Source organism: Salvelinus fontinalis, chromosome 12 (genome assembly GCF_029448725.1).
Source record: "Salvelinus fontinalis isolate EN_2023a chromosome 12, ASM2944872v1, whole genome shotgun sequence".
Lineage (NCBI taxonomy): Eukaryota > Metazoa > Chordata > Actinopteri > Salmoniformes > Salmonidae > Salvelinus > Salvelinus fontinalis.
In genome coordinates, this window is record NC_074676.1 from 3,982,594 (window position 1) to 3,994,014 (window position 11,421).

The window sequence follows — 11,421 nt, forward strand, 5'->3', positions numbered from 1 at the left end:
AATCATTCTGAAAACAAAGATTGAGGACTTTATTCATTCCAACACCAATAAACACTTTTATTTTACACATCCAACATGATTAATAACCCTTCACTTTAAAAAGGGGAAAATGACTGAAGCATTTGCCGACATCTGAATGATACATGGTTTTTATATAGCCTAGCACTTTTCACGGTTTTTATATAGCGCTTTTTCGGGGAAACAAAGACGCTTCCATCTGCACCTTTTCCAGTTAAGCAGCCACGTGCAAAGTAACCCTAACACCTAATGCTCTTGACAATGAGACCAAACACCCAGATGCCAGGAAAGCTATGAAGATTACAAGTGTGAAAGATAACAGCAGTGACACTGTGAAAGTGTATTTTTGGAACCGGTGTCATTTAACCGTGTGGCTCAGTTGTTAAAGGGCAACTGCACTTCCTGATTATCTCTCGTTTTAGATTTGGTTCATTAGAAATGCTAGCAGCCATGACTGAATTGAAACTTGAGTTGGTTTCGGTGTCTGGTATGATGTGGGTGTCTTGTGTGTGTTTGCAGGTGGGAAGAGTTAGTCAAATTATTTAGCCAATTAGCTTCAGCCAGCTGGTGTGCGACTATGGCAAAGTTGGTTTCTCTTTGGATAGCCTATCTCCGGGGCTAGTTATGGACTGTCAACAAATTACAATGTAAAAGACAATATTTTCACGTTGAACACCTTTTAGTTCTCATCAAATGCATTCAATATTTGTATATACATTTATTTCAATTATAATTAGTTTGAGGTTTTTAAGTCATTGACATTTTTAGCTATTGGAATTAACATATTGGCCCATGTACATTGTGTAATTTACTGATGGTCCCTAACTAGCCCAATATGGATATCCAAAGTAAACCCAAATTTACCATAGGCAGTAAGATTGGATCATTTGCAGCTTCACCTCCCAAATTGATGATTAATTGAGTGCTGCCAGCTGTGGGCAGGAATGAAACAAACCTAACCTTCATTTACGTTGTGATGCAGTCACGACCACAAGTCTCACAACATTTTGGATGAGACTGACTTTATGACCAAAAATGATCCCATTTACACTTTGTAGTAAATTTGCCACATAGGCGGTTTTATAAATGAGAAGTTGTTTATAGGGGCAGTTGCTCTTTAAGAGCGAGGCTAGCAATGCAAAAGCTGTGGGTTTAATTCCCACACGGATCAAAAACACATATTAGAACTATATGCACTCACATTACTGTAAGTCGCTTTAAATAAAAGCGTCCGTCTGCTAAGTGGCATATGTTGAGTAATAGGTGATAAGGAGAGTTGGGGCTATGTCCCAATTATCTCTCCTTTCTCCCAAAGTGTGCACTTGATTTTAGATTTGTGGGAAGTAGTGAACGAATGCACACAAGAGGAGAAAGGAGATATTATTGGGACACAGCCTAGGGGTTGAGTGGAATGTGGCGCCCCTTGGTGTTCTGTTAGTGTCGCTACACGTCAGTCAGGTCCTTCTGGATGTCCCACAGTGTGTCAGCGCTCTGTTTTATTTGGCCGATCTCGTCGTCCGTCAGGGTCATGTTGATCACGCTGGCCACGCCCCCAGCATTCAGCACGCACGGCAGGCTCAAGTACACCTCGTCATCGATCCCGTACATGCCCTGTCGAGCAACGGCATCATCTTGAGTTTTGTGCATATGTCTATATGTCTGTTTGTTTATCGGTTACATATCTGTTGTGTAAGCATTTACATACAACAGACTGTGCGTTGTCAGGGAATAACCGCACACCTTCAGTGGTGTCAGAAGGCCAAGTGTGCGTGTGCATGCAGTACGTGTATGGAGTGTGTCTCTCACCTTCACCATGGTGGAGACAGGGTGGATCCTGTTCATGTTCCTGATGAGGCTCTCAGTGAGGTCAGCTACACTCAGGCCAATGGCCCAGTTAGTATAGCCCTTCAACTTGATCACCTCATAGGCACTGGAACACACAATTACACTTTTTATTTTATTTTAGTAGCCTTGAGGGGCAACACTACTTAAGTCTCAGAGCAAGTGACGTAACTGATTGAAATGCTACTAGCGCGTACCCGCTAACTAGCTAGCCATTTCACATCCGTTACACTCACCCCCCTTTCAACCTCCTCCTTTTTCCGCAGCAACCAGTGATCCGGGTCAACAGCATCAATGTAACAGTATAACTTTAAACCGTCCCCTCGCCCCGACACGGGCGCGAACCAGGGACCCTCTGCACACATCAACAACGGTTGCCCACGAAGCACGGTCGTTACCCATCACTCCACAAAGGCCACGGCTCTTGCAGAGCAAGGGGCAACACTACTTAAGTCTCAGAGCAAGTGACGTAACTGATTGAAATGCTACTAGCGCGTACCCGCTAACTAGCTAGCCATTTCACATCCGTTACACTTGGGCTCAATATATCCAGGACTCCATTACAGTGAGAGAGTCAAACTACATGTATGAGGATGACTCAAATACACTCTTAGAAAAAAAGTGTTCCTAAAGGATTCTTCGGCTGTCCCCATAGGATATTTTTTTGGGGTTCCAGGTAAAATTCCATGTAGAACCCTCTGTGGAAAGGGTTATACATGGAACCCAAAACAGTTCTTCTTGGTGCCAAAAAGGTTTTACCTGGAACAAACAAGGGTTCTTTCAAAGGGTTCTCCTATGGAAGCGTTCCCCAAACTTGGTTCTGCAGACCCCAAGAGGTGCATGTTTTGGTTTTTGCCTTACCACTACACAGCTGATTCAAATAATGAACTCATCATCAAGCTTTGATTATTTGAATCAGCTGTGTAGTACTAGGGCAAAAACCAAAACGTGCACCCCTTGTTGTCCCCAGGACCGAGTTTGGGAAACCCTGTCCCGATGACTCCTGGCTGTCCCCAGTCCACCTGGTCGTGCTGCTGCTCCAGTTTCAATTGTTCTGCCTGCGGCTATGGAACCCTGACCCGTTTACCGGATGTGACACCTTGTCCCAGACCTGCTGTTTTCGATTCTCCCTCACCTGCTGTCTCGAACCTCTGAATGCTCGGCTATGAAAAGCCAACTGACATTTACTCTTGAGGTGCTGACCTGTTGCACCTTCTACAACCACTGTGAATATTAATTGACCCTGCTGGTCATCTATGAACATCTTGAAGAACAATCTGTCCTTAATGGCCATGTACTCTAATAATCTCCATCCGGCACAGCCAGAAGAGGACTGGCCACCCTTCAGAGCCTCTGGTTCCTGTATAGGATTGTTGCTAGGTTACTGCCTTTCTAGGGAGTTTGTCCTAGCCACTGTGCATTGCTTGCTCTCTGGGGTTTTAGGCTGGGTTTCTGTAAAAACACTTTGTGACATCTGCTGATGTAAAAAGGGCTTTATAAATAGATTTGATTTGTCCTATGGGGACAGCCGAAGAACCCTTTTAGGTTCTAGATGACACCTTTTTTCCCCCTTAAGAGTCTATACAACAAAAGTAATAGAGGTAATAGTTTGTGTTGGTACGGTGCTGTGTACATTACCTGTCAACCACCTGTTTGTGAGTCTCCTTCCAGTTCTCCTGGTCAGCATCAGTACCGATGTCAGGGTTCAGTGTCTGCAGGTTAACGCCTGCTACGTTAGTGCCGCTCCACACAGGGACTGGAACACACACCCACACACACTTAACCTTATTACCTGTTATCTCCTTAAAGGCCCGGTACAGTCAAAAAAACGTGATCCTGTGTTTTATATATATTTCCACACTGAGGTTGTAATAATACTGTGAAATTGTGAAAATTATGATAATGCCCTTTTAGTGTAAGAGATGTTTGAAAAGACCGGCTGAAATTTTTGCCTGTTTTGGTGGAAGTGAGTTTTGGCCTACCTAGTGACATCACCAGGCGGTAAATGAGTTAATAGACCAGTAAGAAACCTCTGCCCATAACAGCTAGTTCTCCCCTCCCACTCCCAGACAGTCGTAGCAAAGTTATTGCTAAGAAGCTAATTGGACCATTTTAATTAAAAACAATTACAGTAAGGTACTTAATTGTTACCCAGAAATGATTTGATACTGATATAAAAACAGCTGCATTGGACCTGTAGGGCCCAGACAGCCCAGATTAGCAGATCTCTGTTCCTCACCTTTATCACAGTGACCCTCAAGAATGGGGTCGCTGCTACTTATAGTCTAAGAATTCAGTAGCACATTTGAATGGAATACACACATTTTCAGACTTCCTGAATGTGTATTCTTTAAGACTTTTTGGCTTACTACATGATTCCATATGTGTTATTTGATACTTTTGATGTCTTCACTATTATTCTACAATGTAGAAAATAGTAAAAATAAAGGAAAACCTTGGAATGAGTAGGTGTCCAAACCTTTGACTGGTACTGTACGTACGTATGTGTTTATGGTTAATAATTAGGACAGATGTACATATTATATATTTGAGATTCTTCAAAGTAGCCCACCTTTGCCTTGATGAGAGCTTAGCACACTCTTGGCATTCTCTCAACCAGCTTCATGAGGTAGTCACCTGGAATGCATTTCAATTAACAGATGTGTCTTAAATTAATTTGTGGAATTTCTTTCCTTAATGCGTTTGAGCCAATCAGTTGTGTTGTGACAAGGTCGGGTGGTATACAGAAGATGATCTTTGACCAAATATGGCTAAGTCCATATTATGGGAAGAACAGCTCAAATAAGCAAACAGAAACGACAGTCCATTACTTTAAACATGAAGGTCAGTCAATCCGGAAAGTGCCAAGTTTCTTCAAGTGCAGTCGCAAAAACCATTAAGCGCTATGATGAAACTGCCTCTAATGAGGACCGCCACAGGAAAGGAAGACCCAGAGTTACCTCTGCTGCAGAGGACAAGTTCATTAGAGTTACCAGCCTCAGAAATTGCAGCCCAAATAAATGCTTCACAGAGTTCAAGTAACATACACATCTCAATATCAACTGTTCAGTGGAGACTGCGTGAATCAGGCCTTCATGGTCGAATTGCTGCAAAGAAACCACTACTAAAGGACACCAATAATAAGAAGAGACTTGCTTGGGCCAATAAACAGGTGCAACGGACATTAGACTGGTGGAAATCTGTCCTTTGGTCTGATGAGTCCAAATTTGAGATTTTTGGTTCCAAACGCTGTGTCTTTGTGAGACGCTGAGTAGGTGAATGGATGATCTCCGCATGTGTGGTTCCCACCGTGAAGCATTGAGGAGGAGGTGTGGTGGGGTGGGGTGGGGGTGCGTTGCTGGTGACACTGTCAGTGATTTATTTAGAATTCAAGGCACACTTAACCAGCATGGCTACCACAGCATTCTGCAGTGATACGCCATTCCATCTGGTTTGCACTTAGTGGGACTGTCATTTGTTTTTTAACAGGACAATGACCCAACACACATCCAGGCTGTGTAAGGGCTATTTGACCAAGAAGGAGAGTGATGGAGTGCTGCATCAGATGACCTGGCCTCCAATCACCAGACCTAAACCCAATTAAGATGGTTTGGGATGAGTTGGACTGCAGAGTGAAGGAAAAGTAGCCAACAAGTGCTCTGCATATGTGGGAACTCCAAGACTGTTGGAAAAGCATTCCAGTTGAAGCTGGTTGAGAGAATGCCAAGAGTGTGCAAAGGGTGGCTACTTTGAAGAATCTAAAATCTGATTTGTTTAACACTTTTTTGATTTCATGTGTTATTTCATAGTTTTGATGTCTTCACTATTATTCTACAATGTAGAAAATAGTAAAAATAAAGAAAATCCCTTGAATGAGTAGGTGTGTCAACTTTTGACTGGTACTGTACGTATGCACACACACACACACACTCACCACTGGTGTCTCCGTGTTCTCCCAGGATCCATCCGTTGAAGCTGGTAGCATGGATGCCCAGTTTGTCGGCCATCAGGTAACGGAAACGGGCAGAGTCCAGGTTGGTGCCGCTGCCGATGACACGGTGCTTGGGAAGGCCGCTCAACTTCCAGGTCACGTAGGTCAGCACATCAACTACAGCCAGGGAGAGATTTCTGGGGTTAGACTTCCATAACAAGGTGTTTGAAGAACACTACTGTATCTGGTGTGTGAGTTTGTATCTGTGTTAGTGTGTATCTATGTGTGTGTAGCTGGGATGTGTAAGCGTTTGCATTCAAGTGTGTGTAGGTACTACAGTATATGTGAGTGTCTGCAGAGCCATATATTTATATATCTAAATTAATGGCTCTGAGTCTATGGTGTCTGTGTGTGAGAGTGTACTTGGTGTGTGTTTATTTAGGTGTGTATGTACCAGTGGAGGCTGGTGGGAGGAGCTATAGGAGGACGGGCTCATTGTAATGGCTGGAATGGAATGGAGTCAAACATGGTTTCCATATGTTTGATACCGTTCCATTAATTCCATTCCAGCCATTACAATGAGCCCGTCCTCCTATAGCTCCTCCTACCAGCCTCCACTGGTATATACAGTATGCATATGTGAGTGTACCTGGGTTGGAGACCACGATGATGATGCACTTGGGGGAGTGTTTTATGATCTGAGGGATGATGTGTTTGAAGATGTTGACGTTCCTCTGAACCAGGTTCAACCTGCTCTCTCCCTCCTGCTGACGAACGCCCGCTGTTACCACGACGATACGAGAGTTCGCCGTCACAGAGTAGTCTGACCGTGGAAGAATATCAAATCAATGAGTACTGTATATCATTTGTGTCTAATATTATTTTCAATCATTTGTCATATCATTAATAGAATAGTGCATTCATACATTTCCCTTTCACCCTTTTCCCATCTCCCTTTCATACACTTCCCCTCTCAGTGAGAGTACTTAATTTAACACAGACGGTGTCCATCTTGGTTTTCTGGTTTCCTGGTGCACAATTGCACTACACACTCTCACCTTTGCTGGCGACTATCTTGGGCGTTTTGAGGAAGAGGCTGCCATGCTGCAGATCCATCATTTCTCCCTTCAACTTGTCCTCCATCACATCCACCAAGGCCAGCTCATCAGCCAGCTCCTGAAGAGAAAGAGAAAAAGGGGGGGGGGGGGGGGGGGGGGGGGTAAGATGTGATAAATGTACAATGACTGTGCAGTTATTCTTTCCACCTTGACTTCACCATGATGGGCATTTGAGGAATAAAACTATATTTGAAACCATTGACCCGTAATGTCTTTGCATGACATCAAAAATAAGTTACTCCTAACTCATTGGCCACATTGCTGCAAGCTATCATCCCGAGAAAGAATTATGTTGGTAACACTGCCTAGGAATAATACTCTCTTTATAACAGATTATAAACACACTTATAATCCCATCTGAGCTAATATCAGTCTAAGCAATGATAGTCAATTACACATATTCTGCATGTCTAAAAGCCTGTTTTATAGTTTAGCAATAAAGTATTGAACATTATAATAACACTGTAATGAGGGAATGGATGGACGTGTAATATTGAGAGAAGATCAGTAGGCAGAGAGTACGCTTGCCCTGAGACATGACAGTAGACTCCTATGGCATCTAAGGAGTCTACAGCCATGTCTCAGGGCAAAGGGTAATCCAGTGGCAGTGCAATAGACTAAACACTATAATACTGTAGCACTAGGGGGTAAAGTAGGGGTAGTAATCTGACAGGAGTATAAACACAGCAGGTCTGGTCTTACCCTGAGCAGGATACTGACAGCACAGGCCATGCCCACCTGGCCGACCCCCACCACGGTCACCTTGTTCCTGGCGGGCTCAGGGGTCCCACTGAACAGGGGAGTGATGAGCTTCTGAAGGATAGAGGCCATGTTCAACGCTATGAAGAGAGAAAGGGGAAAGAGAGGTGGAGAAACAGAAGTGGTCTTTCACACGTCCAAAGATATACAACAAATGGTCATCTGTTTCCTTTCCTTTTCCTCTGTAGCTTTGTTGGTAGATCGTGACTCTTGCAACGCCAGGATAGTAGGTTCGATTCCTGGGACCAACCATATGTTAAAAAAATGTATGTATGCTAGGATGTAAGTCGCTTTGGATAAATGGCATACATTATAAACCCTATCAACCAAGCTGGCCAAACACGTTGGTCGACCTTGGTAGGGTGACTTTAGGTTTCACTAAATAAGTAATGCATTCATAAAAAACAGCCTGCGTTTCTTTAAAACGGCAGGCTGGCAGCACTGCACGGAGATTACAGATGACGGTTTTGTACATTTGATTCTACAGCTCGTAGTCCTATGTGGCTTTCACCTCCTACACCCATTTCTTACACACACACACACACACATCAACATCTGAGCCCCAACCCTTATAACCGAGCAGAGCTGATACTAGCAGGACACCCTGAACTTCCCCAGGTATAAGACAACAAATACTTGCTTTGTTTGACGATGCTCCGAGCTGCGAGGTATAAATACCACCATGTAATCAACATGTCAGACTAGACGAGAGCTACGGTGCCTTCCCCCTGCATCCACAACACCTCACACAACGGCTGTATCCAAATCCAGACAGGGCAGGTGGGAGGAATCAGATAGGTGAGCTGCGGCACTACAATCAGTGCATGTGACACAGGCCCAAAACGAGGGTGCACTACAAAAAGCGCCACAGTGACGGCACAGAGTTCTACTGTAGTTTGCTGCAGCTCTTCCTCTCCTCCCTGTGCTCCAACGGCCTGGTGAAGGCTCTGCTAATCGGATGCCAAATTTGACTGCAGACTGTTAAAGGAGTTATCCTGTAATCCTGTAATGTCACAGGCTCCATCTGGTGCACTTGTCCTGCTTCTCTGATGACTATAGACGATATGTATCCAGTATATGGGCAGTGCTAAACACTGCCCATTATGCATAGCGCATAATGTGTTATGAAGAGGGTTTTAATTCCTAGGCAGTGTTACCAACATCATTCTTTCTCGGGATGATAGCTGCAGCAATATGGCCAATGAGTTAGGAGTAACTTCTTTTTTAAGTCATGCAAAGACATTATGGGTCAATGGTTGAAATACAGTTTTATTCCTCAAATGCCATAATGGTGAAGTCAAGGTGGAAAGAATAAAGTACAGGGTAGTGCCGCAAAATTGTTCATCTATTGCAAGTGAATGTTGAATGACATCGTCCTCCAGCCACGGTGTGCATAAATACATTGAGCGATAATTCGCTTGATCCTTATCCGTTTGGCAAGGTCATCCGTGTAGGCCATGAACAATGCATTGTTTCAATTATAATATTTTGGATTACTAGAAAAACAAATATAATTGTCCATGCCGTAAAGATGATACAGGGCAGGCCAATACAATAGTCAGATGAATGAGATGGGACGACCACCGTTAAATTTGCGCAATCCATAATCTCTTGGGCATGGCACGTCGCCAACACATTCAATTTCAAAACAGTCCCACTTTCGCAAAGTAGACAGACAGTCATTCCATCATCGCTCAATCTGCTAAATAGACAATATGGCCGAGGGTAGACGACATCGTAGATAAAATACATTGGCAGAGACGCATAACTTTAAATAGATATCCAAAGAATATGACGAGGCGCGAGTACATATTTGAATCATAAACTTTATACACAATCTTAAAAGTATTTTTGTTTGGACAGGCAAAAAAATTCTAGAATGCGATGCGAATTTTATTTAGGCCTAACACAAATATTTCAGTAAACCCGATTTCATCTGGGTTTATAATAAATAGGCTTTAGTCTATTAATAATCACCACAGTTTTATAAAGCACGATACACTAATCGTCCATAACATTCAAAACTAATTTGAAGGAAAACATCTTCAGTACACACATCCATTTTCCTTGATAAAAATTGCCCTGTCTCAGAGAATGCACTGCGTGGGACTCTGGTTGCTCGTCAGTACGTGACGGCTTTGTCCCAGGCTGGATTTAAAGCGGAAGCTGTCGCCAAAGAGATAGATGCGACAATTAAGCAGTGCGGTAAAGTACTTAAGTAAAAGTATTTTGAAGTACTAAGTAGTTTTTTGCAGAATCTGTATTTGACAACTTTTACTTCACTACATTCCTAAAGAAAATTACGTACTTTTTACTCCATACATTTTCCCTGACACACAAAAGTACTTGTTACTAGCAGGTCAGGAAAATGGTCAAATTCATGCACTTATCAAGAGAACATACCTGGTCATCCCTTTTGCCTCTGATGTGGCACTCACTAAACACAAATGCTTAGTTTGTAAATTATGTCTAAGTGTGTGTGCCACTGGCTATCTGTACATTTAAAAAACAAGAAAATGCTGCCTTCTGGTTTAATATAGGGAATTTTAAATGATTTATACTTTTTCAATATTTTAGAAATTACATTTACTTTTGATACTTAAGTATATTTAAAACCAAATACTTTTACTCAAGTAGTAAATTACTGGGTGAATTTCACTTTTACTTGAGAAATGTTCTATTAAGGTATCTTTACTTTTACTCAAGTATGACAATTGGGTACTCTTTCCACCACTGCAATTAAGTAGACTTAAGTTAGTTACACCTCACATAACACCCTGTGTACTGTGTTCACACTTAAAAATACATGTTCCTGTTGCTTTTTACCAGTCGTTCTGTATTAGCCTTTTTCTTGCCAATCAATGACATCACAAGGCCTTAATACAGGATACCACGATTAATCAACTAATAGCCTAAATATCCAGGGTCAATAGGCTGATTGAAATTGCAGCAGTGCATCATATAGGCTCAGGTAGCCCATGTACAGATGGGTATTGCACACCATCATAGGTTAATAGTGCATGCTTCGCATACTTGACACCCCAAAATCAGACACTGGTCACCACTGCTCTTTCACTTGCTCCAAAATCTAAATGAAAGTATATTTACATTAAGTCTTACCCTTGGCTTGTCGTCTTCTGTCTCCTAGTCCTTTCTCCTTGTCTGCCTGCTGCCTCCTGAGTGCAGGTAATCAACTCTAAGCCCTAAACTTCCATCCCCCACAGGAAGTGTATTGCCTCTGTAATGGGTGACCTGACATGTCAGCTGTTTGAGTACTTCACCATGAGACACTCTTTCAAATACCAAAATGCTGTCCTTACCTCTTTATCTGTACTGATCTGAAAACCCACCCCAATGATGAACTTCCACCAGTTTTCACCTGTCAAGCCTTTTACAATAAGTGCAGAAGGAGTCAACGGATTTGTCTAGGGACTCATCTTTCTGAAGGATTCAATCCCCTCCTGGATCAAGATCCCAGTTGTCCAAGTTGTTTTGTGCAATTAAAAATGGAACCCCTTGTGCGCACTTCTGGTAATACTGTATACCCCGGTATGGTACACAAAGCGAATGAAAATCTAGATACCACCCAACCCTATAAATATGTAGTTTTAGGTGACGGCGCAAAAAATCTGACTGTTGAAAGTTATCACAGCCCCATATTTAAAACATAACTAAAATCACAACTACTGGCAATGGTCAGTCTCTAAAGAGATATCTAAAGTGGAATCAAAACATTACCTTCCTTATCAGCCA

General features: G+C 42.7%; 1 protein-coding gene across 1 annotated transcript; it reads right to left on the minus strand.

The window, feature by feature from the left end:
• Positions 1-5: 5 nt before the first annotated feature.
• On the minus strand, positions 6-11,343 carry LOC129866663 (L-lactate dehydrogenase B-A chain). Its single transcript, XM_055939443.1, has 8 exons — positions 8,309-11,343; positions 7,612-7,748; positions 6,850-6,967; positions 6,441-6,614; positions 5,795-5,968; positions 3,499-3,616; positions 1,825-1,948; positions 6-1,629 (listed from the first exon to the last, which is right to left on the minus strand). The coding sequence occupies exons 1-8, from the start codon at positions 8,361-8,363 to the stop codon at positions 1,462-1,464; spliced, it is 1,068 nt and encodes a 355-aa protein (XP_055795418.1). The 5' UTR covers positions 8,364-11,343; the 3' UTR covers positions 6-1,461.
• Between the last annotated feature and the right edge of the window lie 78 nt (positions 11,344-11,421).

Bases quoted from the DNA above. Each gene is read 5' to 3' on its own strand.
- LOC129866663 (XM_055939443.1), bottom strand. From the start codon at position 8,363: ATGTTGATTACATGGTGGTATTTATACCTCGCAGCTCGGAGCATCGTC. The intron at 6,615-6,849 runs GTGAGAGTGTGT...TTCCACGGTCAG, and splicing joins CAAGATAGTCGCCAGCAAAG to ACTACTCTGTGACGGCGAAC. The intron at 3,617-5,794 runs GTGAGTGTGTGT...TGTGTGTTCCAG, and splicing joins AGAACACGGAGACACCAGTG to TCCCTGTGTGGAGCGGCACT.